Genomic DNA, 23,595 nt, shown 5'->3' with positions numbered 1-23,595 from the left:
ATTGCTAACCTCAGGCTTCGCATGAAGCAATAATCAATTGTGATAATCCATAAACAAAACAATGAAATAGGCAAGAACATAGAGAAAACCTGCACCAGCACCACTCCCTGCTGGTCTTACAGCAATAATTGGTCATAATTCAAGTTGGCCCACTCTGAAAGGCATTCAGCTTCAATGACTTTTGGAAATGGGTTGCCTCCTTGTTCCAATTAGTGATGCATCTACAGAGCAGCCCCTCCACCTAGCACTTGTTGACAGTTTCTCATCCTTCCAAATCAAAACTCATGGATTTAAAAGTTTTGCTCCCGGATAACAAGCTCAGCATTTTTAAGCAGTGTTTTGTTTTCTGACATCCCTCGTTGGTCAGCCTCTAGCAACTGAAGCTGAGGAAGTGAGAAAGTGTGCCCTGTAAGACAGGGATTAGAAAAGCATCTGTAACACTTCAAAGGCTTACTAGAGTGCAAATACAATTTCAATCCCAGATATTTGCCCCAGTTATTCGATCCATTGCTTAAGTAATTGTAGTAGAATTGGTTGGAGCATAAGACTTGAGCTGGAGATCAGGGTGTTCAAACTGACCTACAAGTAACAGGACATTTGCTCCATTTTTAGGAAATTAGTATGATACAGGTAAATGATGAAAAACACTACAAAATCCCACCAAAAAGAAGAAACTCTTGGGCCATGACTTACATTAAGGTGCATGGAGGTCAGCACTGGAGGACTGTGATGGCAAGCGCGGACAAAAAAAGGGCCCAGTCCAGCCAGCAAGCTGCAGGAACTCCCCACTTACAGGGCCCTACTGAGCACCTTGTTGGGTCAAGAAGGCTGCCCAAAGAGGTACTTTGGGAGCAGAGAGCAACGCTTACACCTGATGTTCTGAAAGCAAGGAGACGGGAGGGGTGAGGGCAACCAAACTGGACAAACGTCACAGAAGTCAAGGTTCAGCCATCTCACATTCCTCCACATTTTGGACTGCCTTAAGCGTGAATGCTACGGGGACGGAGAGGGCAGTAGGAAGAGCTTTTGTGCATTAGCAAGGCACTTAGTGTTCACATCGATGACATAAATCTCTAGCTGCCATTCTGAAACCACGTGTTGCAGTTTCAGCCACGCTGGCTACATCCAGAACCGCACCGGTTTAACTAAATTTCAATCACCACCCGGATGTGTTGAAGCTAGTTTCAGTCCAAGTGCGGAGTAAGCTTTTAAATTTTGTTTCTTCTCCAGACTGCCTTCCAACAAAGAAGTTACAAGCTGACTGCAGTTGGCAGAGCTGAAAGAAGGCAAAGCAAGCGGGGTAGGAATAAGTTATTGTCTGAGCAAGAAAGCTGCACCAGCTCCTAAGTGTGACTATACACATTTCCTCGGTAGTCAGACTAGCTGCAGGAGCTTCCCACTTCAGCCATCTGTTGTCTCCCGAAGGGAAGCGAGAAGAATGCCCAGGAAGCTCGTGTAGGAGCCGACTGAATTAAAGTTTGTCTGAATGGAAGCTGGGACCAAAAGCACTGGCTGATTTTAGGCAAAGGTGTCGACACCCATCTTCCCCCGACTTTTGGGGCTGTCAAGGAAATAAGGGAAAATGAGGAAAGGCATCAAGTAACATAAAACACCCTGAAAACAGAGAATGCCATCACTCAATAAACCGGCATATTGGCTTGTGCTGGGCTGGACATTGTGCCACTGGAAGGTATCACTAGCCAGCGTCCAGCAACTCTGGACACAAGCTGTTTTACAACATAATTAGACTGCATGTCAAACAGATTCTCAGGCCACACCACACTTCTCTGACTACCACTGTGGTGACTTATAAGTGACTTAAAAAATCCATCAAGGCTTTGGATACAGCGTTTCTATGGTGTAAGCAGATAAAGAGGAACTTCCAATGTAGTACCTTGGTCCCCAGAAAAAGCAATAGGGGGTGCTATCTGCACCCCCCCACCAGAGGAGGTTATGCCATACATATGGTGTAGCAAGTTGCATTTTCTAATAAGGCAAAAAAAAAATAATCTGTTTGTATGTCAGGTTCTAGCTGAGTGAAGTTTTTCATATGCTTAGTTCAAAAAGCCTGTACCAATCATCACTACAAGCTAAGAATTTCTCTAGAATACCAAAGTATCTTCTCCCAAGCCCTGAAATTCAGTATTATTAAGAAATATGCAGTGTCCGGCAACAACTAATTTTAAACACACAATTAAGTAATAACAGTGCAGATTCTAGAGTCAGGAACGTTGAAGACAGAGGCACCAGACGATCCAGATGTTTCCTGCCTATAGGATTCACTGAGCTCCAGCCCCTACTCTCCTCCTCCTGATGCCACAGCCTCTGGCACTCACAGAGCCGTGGATCTGCAGAATCATCACTCAAGCAGCATTTACTGTCACCTTCTGCAAAACTGGGGGGCAGGGGGAAAACAACACATGCAAGCATCGCACAGAAAAGCAATGAACAGATTTTGTCTAGTATTCGACAGCTTTGTGTTTTATGCTGTCAGCTTTGGTGGCAGCCAGAGCATCAGTGGGAAACACATGCAAAGATACGGCTGGTCTCGCTGGAACGTGAACTTAAAATGAATGTGTACAATGAACGTGGCAGGTGTATTTCCACTTGTGTCCTATTAACATCAAGCCTCTTATTCCATCAGAATGAATAACTAAAAGATGACTTAAGTTATCGACTCCAGCTCCCTGCCCTTGCAATCAAAAACTATTTATTTAATAGTTGTTATCCACAGAAGAGTGAATGAACAGTTATTCACTGCCCTGTATCCACACCACCCAAGAAAGAACACCCAACAAATGTAGGACCTTTGATCTCTGACCACAGGAAATGCCACAGGAAGAGCACAGAAAAGCTCAGGATCACAGATCTCAGGTCTGTGCAACAGCAGAAAGTTTCCCAATGCATGCTACAGTAGGGAGTGCAATGGTCCAGTCAAACTGCCAGGCTTGGGAGGAGGAGAAAACCTTTCTAACCTGAACTCCCATGATTTAATCAGCTTCAGCCACGTGAGCAAGATGTGCACCTGGGTTCCCCAAGAGGTATCGATGTCACTTGGAGCACTGCTTGCCGCGTTCAGCACACCATCAGAAGGCAGAGGAAAAAGGTCAGAATTTATTCTCTAAAACCTCGGGGTATTTGCTGCAGAATTTTACAAGCAGCTAATCAAAGTCCTAAAATACAGGATTAAGTACACCACAGCAAATATGGAACAGAAAGTCTCCAGACCCTTCAATTCCCATTACATGTATACTAACGAATCACCTGCACAAGAGTTCGTATCACCAGTTTATGTTTTTAGTTACATTTAGATCCCCACCACATCATGAAATTGCTTGTATAAATCCATCTGCACTTTAGGACAGTATAGCATCTTTGCCCTGAAGACTGGGTCAGAATTTTGCTTCCTGTATGGCAAAAAGATCACTTCACAACTTCCACCTTGAGTTTACTGAAACATTTTTGACCTCTTCCAATGATCTCTTAAATTTAAGACAAAAATACACAGGAACTCATCATAACCTCCACTACTGGGCTAGTTATCAACAGACACAACTCTCTAAACCTCAGTGCCATCTAGCCACTTTGCCTCCACGTGTTTCACAGCTTCTGGCACATACCACAGCCATGATACAGTTCACAAGCACTTGCACCATCTCCAGTCTGGTACCAAACTCAAGGTAACCCCTGACAAACAAGGAGCAAAGATCATCGGGCTCAGTGGCCAGGGACATGCCTGCTCTGTGCTAAAAGGGAAGAGCTCTCCTGCTGCTGAGGGCCTCAGACCAGGCCTACAAAACACACTGCATCACTAAAGTCACACAGGTGGTGACTTCAGTTCAGAAGAAGACCAATATGCCCAGTGGTACATGGCTTCAGGGACTATAAAGAAGTCGATATTTTTTTCCCAGATGGGTTACAAAGGGGTCAATAAGTGAATGCTTCCAGTAGCACCCGCATCCTTCATTAACCCCGTGGCTAGATGTGTGCAGGACCTTCCCAAGCACGAGGTGACCTAGAGAACATCCATCCACCACCTCGTGAGAGGTTTACTGGATGGCCATTGTCTGCTGTTAAAAGGGTGACTGCATCGTGCAGACCAGCAAAAGCAGCACCTGGCAGACCATGGCAGCCTGGTTACCAATTGGAGTGAATATTCGAGGCCTTGAACGAGCATTTTCATCTGCTTCTTATCCAGCCAGGACATCTGAAAACAAAAGCACAGAATGGTGCAGTAAAGCATGAGGGAGGCATGCAGAAATCATCTTGTCTCACGACAGGAGCAAGGAGCAGTGTTTATACGGGGAGAGCGAGCGAGCAACGGCAAGCGCAGAGAATCCGACTGCAGCTCTGCAGAGCACTCACGCTGAAACAAGATTAGAGATTCGTGACTCCCCAATTCAAGGTTAGACTACAGTGAAGACAAAGCTTAAAGCGATCAAGCCTGCCTTCAGATACAAACACGTTTTCTACAGCAAAATAAGCTTTTTGAGTTGCCTAATGGAGAAAAAACATGGAATGCTTGTATCCAGGCATACTCCTTGCACAATGAAGCTAACAACTATTATGTGTGCTCTCTACTGGCTTCCTAGAACTACAAATTCATTTAAGTTTGGCCATTTTCCTGTTCTCATTAAGAGAAGTAAGTTTTTAGGTGATCCTTCAAAGTACTGCAGATGCACTCATGCACAGCATTGCCTAGAAGGAGGACTCAAGCTACTAACAACATCATTCCCCCTAGAAAGATGTGGGTCCTGCAGTTTGGGAACAGCTGTTTTCTTCCTGCCAAAATAAATAAATAAATAAAAATCCAGCTAACAGCCCTATCTGAAGGAGAGCAGCTCAGCTACAGCTCCAAACCACCGAGAGGGATTCAAATTTGTTGTCAAAATGGCCACTGCAGAGCCATTCTCCCAGCTACATCTTCTGTAGAAGAGCAGCCCCTGGTCCTGCAAGACAGGCTGGAGACAGCAGCGAGGTTGTCACATCGCTGCACAATCCCCAGCTGCAGCAGATAGCAGCAAAAGGAATAAACTAGGAAGCTAGCGTGGCTTTTTAAAGCAATGCAGTTCAGAGAAACTTCCCAGCACAGCTAACCTTAGCAGAGGTTTAAAGTACAATGCATAAATAACTAAAGAGTCGAGATTCTTCTGCTACGAAACACGGAGGCTATATTAAGAATATGACAGCTCCTGGGGAAAACAAAAGCTGGCAAGGGGAGAAGAGACTATCCCTGCTTGGCATCAAGCAGCGCTTCATCTATTACAGATTTATATAAATCACTGGCAATTGACCAATACCGAGCTTCTAGATTATCTCCAGCCAACAAAAGTACTTTAGTCTGCGCTGGTTAAAAATATTCTACTTTTTGTCCTCAGCTTGCTAGGAACAGCTATTTTTAGTAAGAGCCCAATCAACCTTATCAAAATCAAGCATCAAAAATAGACTGGAGAAACACTGGAAGCAAACACTATTTTTAGCTGCTCTGTCTATTCCCTGCCGTTACCCACCGAGTCCTGACTGCACAGCCCATGCACGAGTGCTTAGTTATTCTAGGCAGATCCTCGTCGTGACCCTTTTTTTCCCTGAACACCTGAATGCAGAAAACACTCGATTGATTAAAGATTAATACAGCCGCAAACCGTGACAGCTGCCTTTCGTCTGAGTGCTTTTGGGGAAGGGGAGAATATGGAATGACAGAGAGCTTGCATCAGTATTCCTCCTGGGGATCTATTACATGGAAAGAAAATTGCTATTTCAATTCCCTTTTGTTGCTAAAAATAGCAGCCCCAATTGATTCAAGCAAACAGGGCACCGGCTTAGCAATGCCAAATTTAGAAACCACTGAAGTCCCAAAGAGTGAACACTAACGCAGTCTAACACATGCCAGCTCATATTTAACAAAGAACAAAGAAGATAAGCATGCCGGCTGCAAGTTAATAAGACGGCAGTAACTCCCTGCATTTTTATGAAATAAAAACAGAAAACTTGGGGCAAAAATAACACTAACTTCGCTTCTGCTCCTGGCTTCATTTGCTGAACTAGGGAGCCTCATCAGAAAGATCATCTGCATCTCATCTGAAATCGCAGAATTTCTGTGTATTTTTTACATGTAAAGGGTTTTTTTTCCCCTGCACAAAGGAGCTAACGCCTAATGGTCAGGCTCTGAAAAGACAGGCTACAGAAAGAGGTTCAATTCCCAGAACCAAACACTTACTTGGTAACAGCTTGTGTCTAGGAGCTAGGATTGTGGGTAGAAAAATATTCTATAAATATCACAGCACTGACAAGTTCCCATTTCATCCAGAACTACAGCAAGAAAGGTTTTGGGGCAGCACACTCCTAAGATTTCTTTAGACTTGAGAGCTAGAAGCAATCTAGAAAGCCCAGCGAGAAAGCCGTGCACACACAGCAGCTCACGAAAGCCACGGGGAACATTTACGTGCTCTCAGTTCCCATTCCTCCTGCGCTGCATCTCCCGGGGATTCCCTGTACCCACACTGAACTCCAACCTTTGCCGTGAGGTCTCTTCCCCCGGCTGGCCCCGGGGGCTGTGCGATGGGCACGGGGTCTGGGGGACAGGGGGAACTTTCTCCTCCTCTCTCCCATGCACAGCAGCTCCCGTGGCACCCCATGCCCAGCTCAGAGCTATGCTTCTGCTCAGTAAGACTACCCCAAGAGTTGCTGCATGTCACCAATATTGGGCAAAAACAACCTCTCACGTGGTTTTTGTTGTGAAATACGTGACAGACATTCACTGTCACACCGAGCATGACCGCTCCAAGAAAGCCCATGCACGGAGGTTGTTCTCAGCACCCTTGGTGATTCCTCCTGCCTCTAGGAGAGCACAAACAGTGAATTTTAAAGATCAGATAGCTCAGGACTGGCACCATCTGAAGGCTTTTAGCGTGCTTGCTCGGAACTATGCATAGATAAATTGCTTTTCTGAGAAGGAGCAAAGAAGCCAGTGGAAGAGCCTCCAGGTTTGAAGCCTGCAAGACTAGAAGGAGGATCCATACGAGAAGTCACTAGAAGTTTGATTTTTTTTCTCTTCACAATATATTTGTGACAGGCAGAAAAATAAATCGGAGTTGGTGACATGGCAACAAACAAGACCCAACACCTGAGAATACACAAGGCTAACACGATGTTGGCAAGCTATGGCTGCATTCGTTTGAACTCAAAGCTACGCAAGTTTTCTGAATAATCGGGAGCACAGAAAAAAGCAGAGACTGGGATCAAATGCAACACGAGATCCATTTTTAATCAAAAGGCAATCTGTGCCAAACTTCTTTTTTTCAAAGTGTGATTAGCTTAGACAAGAATAATGCTCCAAACCCATGAGGCAAGAGAAAATCATTTTATATCACGACCATAGGAAACTACTAGTGTGAAGGTGACTGGGACCAAATGTAGAATCTTAAAATACTGTCAAGAACTAGCTGGGGAGTCTACAACTGCTCATACCAAAAAAAAAAAAAAAAAAAAAAAAAGGTGTGTGGGGGAATTTACCAGGGTAGGAACAAAGTACTAGCTACACTCCTTTCAGACTGACCTCAGCACAGACCCCGTTCAGTGCTGGTATCGGTGACCACTGCACAAAGAAGGGGATGCTTTATGCAATTCCCAGACAACCTAACTGCTAAAAAGGATCACAGCATCCCACCACACGGAGTGAGAGGAGTTTATAGACCATGGTAATAAAGCCACGATATTACCAGGTACTACCCAGTGACATGGCAGTACCAGATGTCAAGTCGTGCTCTTGAGACTAACTTTGCTTGGAGTTGAGGTGACGATTGTAGGCAATGGAAGAAAGGTACCTGGGGTGCAGTGGTTGCATATAAAAGGGACTATAAACTGCCATTCTGATGCAGCTATAAAGACAACTTATATAACCTTATTGCAGCCACCGAGGTGTTTCCCGTCGTAATAGAAAGCAATAATACATTTTAAGTAATTTAAATGGGAACCGTCGCGAAAAAGGGCTGCTAAGATGATTAAGAGCTGCCTATTTTGGGAGATGAGTTTAAAAGGGTTTTGTTTGCTCTTCGTGAGCTCACCAGAAAAGGAAAAGCTCAGATTAACATTGGGAAGAAAATAGAAGGTGGTCACAAGCACTCCTGGAAACGAGGATGTCTCAAAGGAGAAAAAATTCCCTATATGACTTTGAAGACCACAAGGCAAGGAAGCTGAACTGCTGAAGGAGCTTCGAGGTACACGACAGCAGTGCAGAGCACGACAGACATTACTCTGCAAACAGAACTAAAAACTTGCAGCAGGAGTTGGTGTGTTCATTAGCATCCAATTCAATGGACTGGAGGGAAAATGGAAAACAAAACAAACCTGACTGCAGTTTGATTGTTTTTGAAACACTGTATTAATCCCATGCTTCTAAGACTCTCCCAGGTTGTCAGGAGATAGTAGAAAAATGCTTTTTTCCCCCTCCCCATCCCAATGCACAATTTGACTTCCAGCATCTCTGTTCATCTTTTAACAAGACCGAGGCTGGCTGCAGCTAGATACAGGAGATGAACGCATGGTGGTCCTGACGGACCTGAGGCTGATCTCAGGAGCTCGACTGCATAAACAAGATTTGAATCAGGAAGGGGTTGGACCAGCAGGGACATTCCTGGCTCCCCTTAAGAACAGCAGAATCTGAACTTCCTGACTTTTGCAGATTTTCCCAAATCAAAACCTTGAAAGTAGCAAAGTTCTTGCATTTGTAACAGGATGCTGGTGAGCGCTTTTGTACGCAGAAGACAGGAAGAGAGAGGTTCCCTTTATCCTCCTGGGCTTCCACATCCATCAAACAGCCCATGACCCCACGATACAGGCGACCGACCAGTTCTACATTTGAGCCAAAGCAAGATAGAGCAAGTATTTCCCAGTCTCCCCCTCAGAAACATGAAAAACCACCAAACTTGTCCATCCTTAAGAGCCCCTAAAGAAAGGGGAGAGCAGCCCTTATGCTACAGGTACAGAAAATACTCTCCTCATTTAACCAGAGTACATCAGCACAAGGCACGAGGTGGAGAACAGCTTTTCAGTGCTGAGCTCGGGTCTGCAGCAGATGTAAAGCTACTTGGGTAGCCACTGACAGAGGTGTTGTCAGCCCACCATCATTCATGCTGGCAGTAACTTCAGTCACCTTCCACAAGCATCTCCATATTTGCAGTGAATTCATCAGCTTCCAAACAAATCTGGGGCATGAATGAAGCAATGAAGCCATCTGACAGGTTTTTAAGATCACATTGGGGGTGTTAAAAGCCGTAATTCTTTGCTGTACCTCATAAGAGACCTCATAATGCATTGGCTAAAGAAAACCTTCTCTCTATTGCTTTCAAACATTGGTTGACATTTCATAGCCTCATAATTAGGTCCTGAACTATTCAGAATTACACAAAACATGGTCTCGAAGAACCCTTTAAATGAAGGTTTGAGTACATTTTCAAGCCTAATGCATCATTCAGTACAGTCACGGCACATCCTGAAGCATCGGGGCACTAGAAAAAAAAACACAGCTAACTTCATAAAAGCACCCAGTTATTATTCACCTGTTCCCTCAGAGGAAGAGCTGTATCCCAAGAACAGACCTTCCACCTCGGAAGAGAGATCCAACGCACCCAAGGCTTGGTCTCTGGTGGTGCTGGGGAGAGAGTTTAAGAAGAGGCCAGGCACAGCAATACCCCTCTCCAGGATACTCTTTCTGTTTCCAGCTAGTGACTTCAGGATTTGGTGCACTACAGCTGGAGATTTTGCACAGATACGTAGGAGAAAAAGCTATCAAGATACATTACACTAGTATCTTTTCTTTAAATCAGTATCAGCCTTTAGCATCTAATACAGCCTGCAGCACGAAACTACACAGATGAACTACACCCAGCATGGGAATCCTTTTGGAAGTGAAGTGCAAGCTTTGGATTTGGTGCTTTCTCTACCAGCTCCTAATCACAGTAAGTGACACTGATCACTTAGCTCTCCTTCCACCCTTTCAACTGACATTGTGGACTTCCAAGTCATTGTATTTATTGAACTGGTAAATCTAGCATATAAAAATGTTTTAAGGTTAGACATTCAGGCAACCCTGTGATAGAAGTCTATCAGAATGTCTTTTGACTAGAGGCTTGCAGATAGAAAACAGATTTTAAGAAGTGATTAAATACATTTAAAACATCAAAGTGATCTAAAGGTACTCCATCTACTAGAAAAATCATGCTCCTTTTCCATCTCCATGATTAAAATCCTTACTTCAAGTGCGAGCTGGAAAAAGTTTCAGTCCATCAACAATACACCAAAAATAGGAAAACCAGGGAGCACAGCATACATGAAAACAGTGACACTATAGATGGTAATTTGCAAGACCTCAAAAAAAATATAAAATAAAATCCAGCTCTAACGAACCCCCAAGCTGCAGAACTGCTCAGACACTTCTTCATCACCCTTATCTGCACTCTGCCTTGTGCCAAAGATAAGAAACGCTTGCAGCACCTAAGTCTAGGTGGGTCACTGTGCCCAAGACAAAACATTCTCTGGGAAAGATGAGTGGATGCTTTCTGGGAAGAGAGAGAGCTACAGACACTCTCAGGGGCCGGCAATCACGTAACACAGCTGTGCCAGCTTTGAGCTGATAAGGCCATCCAGACCCAAGTCATCTCCCTGGAGAATCTGGAGAGCTCAGGAACCATAAACCCAGCCCCGGCTGCACCGTCCTGTTCAGCCCTCAGCCCTCCTGCACAGGAGCAGCCTCATACGTGGTGGAGCTATGCTGGACCAGCCACGGCTGTGCTCACTTCATGCGGTCACTGAAGTGTTTCTTCCTTACACTGCTTTCTCCAATAACATTTATCCAACCTGGGTGTCATGGGTACCACCTACCACTCTATCTTTTTCCAAAGGGCCACTTTCCTAGGGCTTATAAACCCTAGCATGTAAAATGAGAAGGGGAAGAAGTTCCATTTTCAGGAATGAACATCACAACTCAGGACAGCTACTTATCTGTGTAGAAGCAAAGACATGTTTTAACCCCAAGAAATGCGTATCGTTATCTTGCACAGCAGAAATATAATTGATAAAGCATACCTCTGATAAGCTACTTTTTAATTACGCACACGTAGGGAGGTTACCACATCAACCACTCCACATGCTCCATATTATATAAGTGCATAGACAAAAGGTGCATGATCGGACCTGAGAATCCTTCGTAGGAAGGTCTCAAGTCTACAGTGCCTCTACAAATAAATAGGATTAAAACCCAACCCTTCCTTCCCTGCTAAAGAAAGCTAACGTGCTCACATGGAGTCTAAGCACACCGAATCTCCATTTTTCCCTGGGGACCAGGGAAGAGGAAAGTTTACCCGTGGACAGATGGGGCAGCCACAGTGAGGAGGGTCTTCAATGCAAGCAAGCACCCATAGCACGTGGCACTCCTGCCACGAGAGGAAATTTGTGCTACAGATTCGTGCTTGCCGAGAGTCACTGCCTGATCTTCCTAAAAGCTCATCCCTTAAAGCTCCTACCAGCATGCACTAGCCCCTTCTCCTCATCCCAGGCCACAAGAGGTGTCCCCACTTCTATTTTCAGAAGCCATCTGACCTATACAAATTTACAGCAGGGAGATCTTGAATAGCTTCTCCAAGAGTAATTTTATTCCCGATAGATAGCTTCGCATAGAGGCTCAGGGTATTTCTCAGCAGTGCTGCCATGGCCACATCCGTGCGTTTTGGGGGTGCGCGGCGATGGAATCAGTGGAGCCCCAGAGCCATCTCCCCCTCCCACCCCTCCAGCTCTATCCACCCGAGCAGTTCACCCATTACAGACAATAAGCGAAGCTGCGTAAGCAGCCGAGCACAGAAGATGAATGAACCGGGTGACGCTAAAGATCTGTGAATTGAAAAATCCAGTGCATGAATTAAAATCCGCACCCCTCTCCCTTTCCCCCCCAAAAGGGATTGTATACAGCAGGGCATAAAAGGAGAAGGAGGGAGAGAGAGGTGGAAAAAACGTGGTCTGACACATTTATAAAAACTGATGGCCTGTCACCCAGACGCTGATGAATATTTTTTACAGGATAAAAATGGCAACCTAGAGTCTAAAAATAAAATGCTGTGCTGCAGACCTGTCTGGTTCAGCAACACCACTGGAATACAAACACACTCCCTTGCTGGTACAGCTTGACTAAGATTTCAGAATAAGAGAGGAAAAAAATCACTGTAGAACATACCTTCTATTTTCAAGGGAAAGGATTTAGATTTTTTATTTTAAGTAAGAATTCAGATTAGCTTTATACTTTGTTGGCATTGTATAATTGCAATTTAAAAAATACTCCTAAATTTGAGGTGATTGATGAGGATGGCAGACTACCTTGTGCTGCACAAAGCAATTCTTTTCTCTCCTCCCCCAGAAAATTACAATATAACAACATATTTATCAGTGTCTTTAAGTTGTAGCTTTACTGAGATTAAAAATATATTTTTAGCCTCATGCTGCAGACAGAACTGTGGACACTGCTACTTCCAAACCCACCCCACCCCCAGGGACAAAAAACAAGAAAACCTTTTACTTCATTTTGCCTCAAAATTAAGACTAAATAACCTGCTTAGCCGAGAAGCAAAAATGACTGAACATCATTCACAAGAAACCCTAATGTCTCGAGTCTATCCACACTGCAGACAAGCTGCCTTATGCAGTACAGATGCTATTTTTAGCAAGTGATGCAATAGCTGCAAGGGCTCTCCCAGAGCCTTTCATTTAAGAGCCCAAGCCATATTAAAACACGTTACAAGAAACAGAATAACCCTCTGCTGTCACCTTCCCCTTCTCTGCACCAGCATATTACACACAGAAATAACCCCTTCTGAAGTTATATATTCTAGGAAAGGCTCAAATTTCACACATCAAGTGAAAAAAATATAAGTATACGCACATCTATCAGCAAATACACCTGCCCTGCACTGTGTATGACAAAAAGTTACACAACACCGTACAGGGATTTTCTGACCTCTTGATTTTCCAACAGAATATGAAACAGATTGTTGTTGTGGTTTTTTTTTTTGCTGAATTTCAGTGAAGACTTTGAAAAGCCCACAAAGACTAATCCTTCTGAAAGCTATTTCCATTCTTAGAGACCTTTTAAAAAGTGTATAATTGACAACTGTTAAGACACATTTCTGCTGTGTGACTGTTTTAACATCTAAAAGTCCTCTAAACAAGAAGTGTTCCAGAAATACCACAGCTTTTTTTTTTCCTTTTTTTTTTTTTTAATCTTATTTTTATTTTTAAAGTAGAATAGGGATTTTTCAGCCTTTTGTGTCTGTGGACCCTTTGGGTTTTCCAGCAGCCATGGGGAACCTCTGTACAACAGATTCACACATACTGCTAAGTTTTGCACCAAGCCCTTATAAATTGAAATTCCAGCTGCCCCCTCCCCAAAAACAGAGGCACTCCTCAAGTCAAAACTACACCAGCAGCTACTTTTATTTGACTTCTGATCCCCACGGGGCTATGAGGGAGGAAGACGTAAAGGGTATATAAAAAAAGCACTTACTATTTTGAGTGTGTGGTCACATACTCAATATATTAATAAATCCACAAGCCCAAACCTGCTGCCATGCCGAGTTCAACTCCTCGGCTTACCACACGCAGGGTATATATAGCAGCTCCTACCTGCTATTTCGGACCACCCATTTATCATGGTCTGAGGTAGTCATGGCCAGCACTCGGTGCTCACGAGGAATTCCCCTACATGTATTGCATGTGGGTAACAACTCAGGTCTAGCTTGGGTCTTGCTGCTTTTGTAGAGCCAAACCTTTGCTCGTGATCTACTTAAACCCTGCAGACCGGCCTGCTGCTGTTCCGGGGCCAGGTGATTCCCTAAGCAGCCACACAACAGAAAACAACTTGAGCCTGGGGCAGTCTGCACCTCCCTCCCCAGGCCAGTCTGCACAGCCTGCATTTGGCACCGGCAGTGAACAGATTCAGACCACAGACCTCATGGACTCTACCTATCTGTGGAAAAGGGAGCATGGCCACAAAGCGAGACTTGGAGAGATCTCACTCAGAAGCCACGTACGGAACAGGGAGTTCAGCTCTTAGAGGTCCTAACTGCTCAGAAATAGAACAGAAATCGAGGCAGGAAGACACCCAGCGATATTTTATTCATTTTGGCTAGGAGCAGCATTAAAACAAGCTGTACGCCGAGAAGTTTGAGCTTGCTCTAGGGACACGGAGGTATGAAAATAAGGGTTCTGCAGAACAGCTCGAGTGGTGACAAGACCGAAGCTTCAGTGCTGCATGTGAAACCCCAACACAGCTGCATGGGGAGCATCACCCAGGGAATTTTATACAGCCCTGCACACAGGGACAAGAAACATTTGCCACATTGCCATGAAAGCCTTCAGGGCTGCTCCCCTTTCCCCCAGCCCACAGCTCCCCACACAAGGCCCGCGGGACCGTGCTTTGCCTGCAGCTTCGAGGTGAGGTGGTTGACCCCCTGCATCCCTGCTAAATCCACGTGCTTAAAGTGTGGGCTGGAATTGATCCGACAACTCCAGGTGAAAGCCTCCAGCACTTGAATTAGGGAACTGAACTGCAGGGTTTAGAACACTAATTAGCCCAGACAGCTCCTGCAAGTAGCACACATAATGTGAGAAGCGATACCTTCTTGTTCTGAGACCTTACTCTATCTTCAGGTAAAAGGTACTGCCTCTCTTCCCACCGAACGGAAAGACCCAAAGCTTCAGGTCACACCGATCTCCAGTTCCCAAGCACAGAACAGGGCAGACTAGTTCACTTACAGGGCACCTCGTGCCCTAAACAGGCCCTATTCCTGTTAAAAGTGAAGCCCTCACTGTCACGCTGGAAATAGCTTCTCCTGTTGTCGTAGGCAAAGATGGCTTAAGAGCATATTTAGTAGATAATGTGCTGTTAAAAAGATGCAATGGCAACCACAGATAAGAGCTGATGTAGCTGGCAAGCCTTTATTCAGCTGCCAAGATGTTACGAAGACAACTCCTAAAAATGTAGAGAAGTAACACAAGTATACTTTCAATTTCTGGAGTCTTTGGAACAGAAGTTACCTAATTATGATGAGGAGTGATCTATTCAAATAGACTGCTCATACAAAAAAAAAAAAAGACAAAGTCTGAAGTTGTTGAAAAGCCATTAAACTTATCTTCAAAAGATACCCTGCCTTTGACAAAAAGCAAGAGGTACCCTGCAATATCTTGCTTAAAGCCTGCATTTTACATCCTAGCTCATGCCCTGATACACAACTGCAGTTTTGCTCAAATTAGAAGTCATCTGATTATCTCGCTTTTGTGCACTGCAGTTCTCGAACAGAGGCTTAAACAAGCTCAAAACCACACCTTTCGGAAAAGTCTTCCTTCTCCGCATTGTCAGAAAGATTACTCAAGTGCTCGCCAGCACCCTCTAGCCCGCAGATTTTGAAGCAGGAACACAGAACCGATGTCTCCTCAATCGAGCAAAAGCTACCATTCATAAAAAGGGGGTCGCGTAGAGCCGAGAGACAAACACACAGCGCTAGAGACCGATCAAATGTGAAGGCTAGCCTCTATTTTTTGGCATGGGAATATTTATGTTGTTCTATCTAAAATGTGATTATTTGGGAATTACGTTCCACAGACGTCCCTTTCACCCCACACTCTTGATTACATTTGCTTTAATTATTTCTGTCCACCATTCGGGGGGGGGGGGGATGATAACACACCCAGATGAATCAATTTGGAAGGTAACAGCTGTCTCACAAGAAATGCACTCGGTATCTCACCATCAAGCATTAGGGGGAGACGTATGTTAAAGCGATTTAGGAATCGTTGAGTGTTTTATTTGCATCGGCTCTGTCTCGCAATAGGTGCTCGCGTTAAAGACTCAAGGAAGAGCTCGGAAGGCACTCCCTTTCCCCTCCTGTTTCTAAATAAAGCAACAGCCACTGACGCCTTCTATATTTCACTCCAAGCCCTTGAAAACTTGCAGTGTTTTCCCTGGTGGAAAACTCCCAGATTTTCCTATAGAAACGAGGCCGGCAGGAAGCCTCCTTCAATGTCCCAGCCCCAGACGAGGCGTCACACCATCTCCCCATGGAGGATTGGAGTCTCCCCACAGAGGATGGGATGGGGGAGGCAGGGGAAGCACCAGTGGGCACTGCATGGGCTGGATGCAGCACAGCGCACGAGGGCCAGCTGCTGTCCTTGTCACACGCCTGGGCCACAGCAGGCACTGCTCCTGCTGAGCAGCTGAGGTTTGGGTGCTCCCGAGGTCCTCACCACAACCCTCCCACCTCCGGCTCACAGCCCCCTGCCAAACAACGGGGTCACGGGGCTCTTCAGCTCTTCCCAGCCCCAGCACAGAAAAAAAGGTAGCTCGGAGGAGTTTCCGTCCCTCGTCCAAAGATGCAACACTACAAAAGCACCCACTGACTGCTCTGGAAAGCAGCAGCCACAACAGGTTGGACCCCTCCAGACCCCTCGTTGACCCTATGAGCCTCCTGCCCCATCCCTCGTTTTCTGTTCGCTGCCCTTCCACCCGCACCCCTCTGGACACCCTCGCAGCTCTCCTGTCTCGATTTACGGCAGCTTCGTGATCAGAGCACTTCACAGGTTCCCCAGGGAACGGACACTAGAAACAGCTTCCAGCAGTACCCCCCACTCCTCTGAGCGTGGATGGGGGGCCTGCCCTTGCTCTTCTCTTTTCTGGCCCAAAAGAACACCCTGGCACCTTTTAGAAGCCAGGCATGAGGAAGAGCACAGGAGGTTGTTCCTATCACCACCTCTGCACAGGCTGACCATGGTATTTCAAGCCCGCTGCCCAGAACCCATGTGCCCTCCCCAGGACGAGGCCAGGCAGGAAACTAACACGCTACTGAATTAGGGAACACCTTCACCCCAAAAATGACCACCATGGCTAGAGGAAGTAGCTTGCATCAAAGTTATCAAGACACACCATAAAGCAAAGAAATACATCAATCAAATTGTGTCAAGAACATATTGTAATCGTTGCCCTTTGCTTACTTTTAATTAAAGAAATAAAATTATTGAAGAGCAAGGCCTCAGAGTGCAGAAGACCCACAGCTAGCAAGCCTATGCGTGGGACAGACTGAACATTGAGTTGTGATCAACATCCCTTGCTTACATAAAGTCCTAGTGCTAAAATATATACCAGTTTCCTCATAGTATCTTAAAAAAAATATATGTATTTATAAAAACACAATATATTTTTTACTCAAACCTACTTTCCCTATTTTTACAGAATTTGTGCTGAAAGAAAGCAAGTTAAATAAGTTTTAGAACCAAAAAAACTGCGAGGAGATAAATTCTGTGTTAGTTTATAAGAGACACGGTTTCGATCCAAAGCTTACTAACTGATGGAAACAAGTTAGCCTACACTGGTATGTCACGCTAACATTCCTCCGAACAAATACACTACTTTCACATGTTGGCAAGGCAATGTTTCCTATCAGAACCTCCACATTTTGCTTTTAACCACCACCAGCGACAGCGTGGAAGTGGCGGATCCAGCTGGGGCGAGATCCCTCCGTAGCTCCGCAGAGCTGGCAGCTTGAAAATCCACCTCTTTCTTTGTAAACCACGAGAGTTTTGTTGGGATGACTTCTGGATGAAAATGGGAGTGAGGGAATTTGTGCAACTCCAGAGAACATCAGGATTTCAGTCAACAAAATGAAGGTTTAGATACAGCCCAGCGCAACTGGCACGTCCCCAAGGATGAGGTAAGGGAAGAGTCCTGAAACTACAACGTATGGACTGGCTGAAATCTTTGCTTCCTGCAAAGCACTCCACACCTAGAAGATCAATACAAGACCTAGCGTTATCCCAGATTTTGGAAAGGGAAAGAGCTGGTTGGAGCTCACCACAACCACTTGCTACACCCACCAGAGGACACCCTGATGCTCAGGACAGGGCCGAGCAGCAGCACGAGCATGGAGGCCCCCAAATGCACAAACCAGGTGAGAATTGGTGAAAATTGGGAAAGGTGAAGAAACAAGCCAGCAAATGGAGGATCTTGGGTCAGAATTTAGGAACCGACACAAAGGTGGGGAGTGTGTGCAGAGCACATGCTGCTGCCTGCCATACCACCTAGGCAGCCACCACTAAGCATGAAGAGCATGCCTCAGCCTGGGCCACACAGCTGCCTCCCATCCAATTTTGGGACAGACAACTGAGTCATGAGAGACATATGAAGGAACCTGGGGAGAGACAGAAGCAGGGAGGGCACCATAAAAATGAAAAAACAAGGTCAAGAAGCAAAGGGACAGGCACCCTTTTCCCGAGGCTCTGCTTTCCAGGACATCCCATCTCCAGCTTTAAGAGCTGCTACACAAGAGGTCCGTTTCAAAACCTGCAGCCAAGCCCCAGGATTTCAGGTGCCACCACCTGCTGCTGAGGGCACAGGAGTAAGTCAGAAGCTCAGCAGAGAAGTCTGCATACAGCTCTTCCCCGGTCTTAGCTGGAAAGGGGCTTCTGCTGTGGATCAGATTTCCAGCTCTGCCAATGATTCATCCTGTGGGTGATGGTGTACTGCTCTACTCCCCTAGGAATCGGGGAAGTTGCACAGATTTCATAAAATATTGCGTTAAGGTTAAATAATCAGGAGACAAAAAAACAACAGACGCAAGGTGGAACCCTTTTGCACAATTACACACATGACACGGCCGAACTAAAGAATCCAAGAAACCCTACTTCTAGCATTTTCATGTATTAATGTATTTAAAGCGTTCTGCTTTACTCTAGGAACCCAGGTTTCCTAAAGCCTATCAATAAATGATCAACAGAAGTCATCTGAAGCCATGAGCAGCAACCCTAAACCTGTTCAGGCGAGTGTTTAACACACTCAACATGAGATGCTTTGCCCACGAGCTTCTCTGCTTATGTTCACACCTAGGCCTGCAGAATCACATTTGGCCTTTGGAAGCATTAGGAAAGATTTTCTCACTGTCAGCCCTCCTGCAGCAGGGTGTCCCCAGCCCCACGGACTGGGAGTGACCCTCAGGACTCCCGCTAGCTCAGCACTCCCCACACAGACACGCTTTTATCCAGTTGCCTCCAACACCCAGCACAGCTCAGTATGCCTGACTGCCGCAGCTACCTGAGGCTCAGCTCCGTGCTACTCCGCACGAAGCAATTTCCTTCCTTCCCCCTGGTCAGCCGGGTGCTTCGCGTGTAAACCTTCCCAAGGGGAGGGAAGCACACCAGTCAACAAAGCGATATAAAGAAAGTGAAGCAAGTCACTACCCTAGGCCCTTCCTTGCCTAAGCTCTCTAGTTTCAAGGAACAGGTTTGCATTACAAGCGTTCCTACCTTAAACCATACAGAAGGTTGAGGGGAATAAGCTAGCTTCAAATTACACAACTATTCATCCCCTGGGTGAATAAATCCCCCCAGCATTTCTCTCAGGCTACCAGAGGTGGGTGGTCCTTCCTCATTAATGCAAACAGCAGCCATCCCCTACTCACCACCCCCTTTTTGGGGTGGAGAGACCACACTACAGCATTTAAGCCCCCTTCACATGCACCTGTTCCTGCAGCTAACTACAGCCAAGCCTGCTCATTCTCTGAGGTAAGCCGCAGTGACATTATTTTGGCGTTGCTGAAGCATTCTGTCCAGGCTTCTCTGGTAAAAAGAAAAGCATATCTCAAAGCAGGGAAATGCGCTGAGTTGAGCTGTGGCGATGCAGCTGAGCAGGGCTGATGCCGTGGGTGGCAGTGGCTGCGTGTAAGCGTGGGGCCCGAGCAGCAGCCGGCGCAGGCCCAGCAGCGAGTCGCCGGAGCCTGTCCGCAGGGAGGCAGCAGAAGCGGAGCCGGGACGCGGCCGGCTGGGTGCTGAGCTCTGCCCCGTACCCACGCGCACAAAGGAGAGCTTAGCAGGTGTTGAGCAACCCCACCGAGCAGACATTTTAAGCAGGGAGAAACCGCCAAGTGCAAAGTGCACTTAAATGGTGCAATAAAAAAAAAAAAAAAAAAAAAAGAGGCAGCCAAATCCCAGCAAACAGGCTCCAGTACACTTTGCTCCTGTTCACTGTCCAGCAAGCGAGCCAGACCATGTACACCAGCAGGGAGCCCCTCCAAGAGCCGGCCAGGTCCCAGCAGGATCGGTGCACGGCACCAGCTGCAGGGCCTGGAGCACGAGGGTCAGAGCCCTGCTCAGCTGCACACAGGAAAGGCCAGGGAGAAACTGGCAGAAATCACCTAAATTACACACTAGGAGCCGGTCTGATCGCTGGCAGAGAGCTGGGGGATCAGCAACACGGAACAACGCATGGCAAATGGGAAAAGAAGAAAAAGCCATATGTGCTAGAGCACAGCCCTTGTGGGAAGCTCAGACAGGATTAGGAGGCTTGCAGCAGATTGTTTCTAGAGGCACATTTTAGTGCAGGAACCCTCCGTAAGCACCTTGCAAACAACCCCACGAGAGCACAGTAACATGCTCCCATCTGCATGTTTGACTTGGGCTGTCGCGACCAGGAGCTACAAGCAAGCCACTGTGTTTTCACGTTTGTAGCATTGCTTTTGGGGCTGACAGTGCTTTCTTTCAGACCAGTACAGAAGTGTTTGTATTACTGTGAGCATTACAAAAACAGCTCTCGTCACAGATCCAGAGTGCTGAAGATGATAAACCCCTGACCAAGTGATTTTGCTAAAGCACGAGAGAGAGAGCCAAGCTTCCAGGTGCAGGGAAAAGGGGGAGTGTCACCGAGCCTCTCCTCTCGCAGCCTGCAGAGAGCAGTGCGAGCAGTGCTGACACCCACTTCGTTTCTCCAGCCTCATCACACACTATGCTGGGCTGGCTGCTTTCAGCAGCGACTTACAAGGGTCTGCCAACTGTCCTTGCACAGCGTGACTGCACTTGTTTGTGCAAGTGATTGAAACTTATCTTCAGAAAACAAAAAAAAAGTAAACACAAATAAACCACTCAGGTAACAGAGCTTCGTTTCACGTAACACTAAGGAGCTTGAAAATGATATTGCTTACAAAAGGTGTCCAAAGTTATCAACAAGTTACTACCTGGCTAGCACTCTAGTCAGGCTGAAGTGAACATGCCTTGTATGGACTTCTTAAATCGTCACTGAAGTGATTTACCCCCAGAGTTATTTTACTATGGTTATCCCAAGAACTTAATGATCATGGTCTGTTCTGCAATCCACTGTTTCCAGGGCCTACAGGAAGCATATTCGTATAGATGAAATCTCATTCAAACTCTTTACAAGCACAAAATCCAACTTGTCACTTCTTCACCTTCATATAAGCATCATTCATATTACATATGATAATAAGATTATTGTTAAGGTCTTTTTAGAGCTTGCTCCTACCCCAGCTTCCTAGTCAACTGGAGCTTGGGAATCACCCAGCACATTTTTGTTTTTTAAAGGACCTGGTTGTTAAGACATCGCTGTCTACCCCACTGCTCATATACCCAGTTACATCTTATTTTTCACATCTTCTTTAGCAGCTGCCTAGAAATCACTGCTTTCAGATGCTGGACCACGCATAGCAAAGCCCAACCCCAGCCCTGTTAGGTAAAAGCCAGCAAGGACAGGTAGAGAGCGGTCCCCCATCCTCGCTGCTGCTGAAGGAAGTGGTTGCTCAGCACTTCCGTAGGAAAAGAACAGCTTAAGACTGAACGTGGGGTTTTTGTCTAAAAATAAGTTACAGAAAGACAGAGGCAGTTGCGAGCACCATCCTGATTAATGGTCTCTTCCAAGTTCTTTTTTAAGACATCCAGAGCGAGTTGCCCACATTTGGTTATTTTTGCACATTAATGAATGAACTCCAAGAAGCTAATTAAGGCAGGCTCATCTTCGCGAGCGTTTGTTGGCCCCAATACAACTGTACAGCTGTATTCACCACACGAGCAGGCATCAGCACTAACAGGCACGCTGCAATCACCCAGCGCCTGAGCAGCGTTCAGCTTGGCTTGTGTGGAAGGCGCTGGGGGAAGTAGAGCACGCCGAAATAAACTTTGCCCCCAGTTAACGCACTGTTTCTGTTGCAACAAAGGGAAAGCAGAAGTCACTTCACATTACAAGCTTTGCAATTTTGAACCAGGGAAAAGAAAAGGTAAAGTTTGCTCCCTGGTTGTGAGCAGGAGGCCGGACAGGAGGCCTCCCGAGCTCCCTCTAGGCTGAAGTACCACGGGATCTTGACTTCATTTCACCATTTACTGAAGAGAGAAAGCTTTTTGCTTTTCCTTTCTCCCCCATCTCGCCCAGGAAGAAGAGGAGGCTTCCTAAAACAACAAGTCACCGTCCCGTGGCCCCACGGGGCTCGGGTCCTAGCCCACAGGGCTGCCCGGGAGGGGAAGGCGAGGCACGGCCCTGGCCCTGCTGGGCCACCACGGCGGCTCCTCGGCATCACGCTCACACCAGGCCTGTTTGGCCAAAGTGCTTCCCAAACAAGGGCGGCGTTGTTCCTGGCTGCTGTCAGCGATTTATGGGGGGAATTACAGCACGGAGCAGCCGGCCACCAACTTTCCCCGTACTCCTCACGCCGCGCCCACAGACCCCACGTGGACGCAACGTGGGGAGCCCCAAACCCAGCCAGGGGCGAACTCTGCAGAGAGGGGACAAAGAAAAGCTCCCTGTGGGGGGGCGGGGAAGCTTTTGTGGGGCCCTCCTGAGCTGGGCAGGGACCACATCCCACAGCCCCCCAGCACCAGGAGCAGGCGCAATGACCCCAAAGGGGGAGCGCTGGGGGGCAGGGGGGAGGGGGCATTTCTCCAGGGGGCACTTTCGGCTCCCTGCAGGTGCCCTCCAGCAGGGGCAGCCCCCGGGGGGGCAAGAGGGGATCCCCAACCCCTTACCCAGCCCCACAAACCGACCGTTACCTGCCCCCCAGTGCCTGATAACCCCCCAAAACTGCTCGTTAACCCCCCAAAACTGCCCGATAACCCCCCAAAACCGACCGTTACCTGCCCCCAGTGACCGTTAACCCCCCAAAACCGACAGTTACCCGCCCCCCACCACCCGTTAACCCCCATAAACTGCCCGTTAACCCCCCAAACTGACTGTTAACCCCCCAAAACCGCCCGTTACCCAACCCCATGTGCACGATAACCCCCCCAAACCGACAGTTACCCGCCCCCCCGTGCCTGATAACCCCCCAAACCTACCGTTACCCCCCCAAAACCGACCGTTACCCGCCCCCCAGTGCCCGTTAACCCCCCCAAACCGACCGTTAACCCCCCAAAACCTCCCATTACCCACCCCCCAGTGCCCATTAACCCCCCCAAACCTCCCGCTACCCACCCCCCACCACCCGTTAACCCCCCAAACCGCCCCCCCAAAACCACTCACTCACCAGCCCACGCTCCCAGGCCCGGCCCCAGCGCGGCTCTACCGGCGCCGATGCCCCAGACTCGGAGGGCGCCCAGCAGCCCGAGCGCTCCCCGCACGGCGGCGTAGAGCGCCCCGAGCGCGCCCACCCACCAGAGCAGCCCCGCGGCGGGCAGCATGCCGCCGGCCGCCGCCAGCCCCAATGGGCCCTCCCGGCCACCGCCGCCCCGCAGCCGCCGCCGGGCCCGCCCCCGCGCGGGCTCCATTGGCGGAGCGGCCGCTCGGCCCCCGCC

General features: G+C 47.3%; 1 protein-coding gene and 1 long non-coding RNA gene across 2 annotated transcripts in view; one reads left to right on the top strand and one right to left on the bottom strand.

Annotated features, from left to right (window-relative positions):
- The window catches only part of HSD17B12 (hydroxysteroid 17-beta dehydrogenase 12), a 73,811-nt gene extending 50,228 nt beyond the window's left edge, over positions 1 to 23,583 (bottom strand). Inside the window, exon 1 of the mRNA XM_068684705.1 lies at positions 23,328 to 23,583. Coding sequence (XP_068540806.1) covers positions 23,328 to 23,568 — 241 coding nt within the window. The 5' untranslated portion in view covers positions 23,569 to 23,583. The remainder of the gene's footprint in view (positions 1 to 23,327) is intronic.
- The window catches only part of LOC137857771 (uncharacterized), a 374,251-nt gene that overhangs the window by 4,649 nt on the left and 346,007 nt on the right, over positions 1 to 23,595 (top strand). The gene's annotated exons all lie outside the window — the stretch shown is intronic.

Source organism: Anas acuta, chromosome 5, assembly GCF_963932015.1.
Source record: "Anas acuta chromosome 5, bAnaAcu1.1, whole genome shotgun sequence".
Classification (NCBI taxonomy): domain Eukaryota; kingdom Metazoa; phylum Chordata; class Aves; order Anseriformes; family Anatidae; genus Anas; species Anas acuta.
The sequence above is the reverse complement of the archived record's forward strand: the minus strand, read 5'-3'. Positions and strand labels throughout refer to the sequence as shown.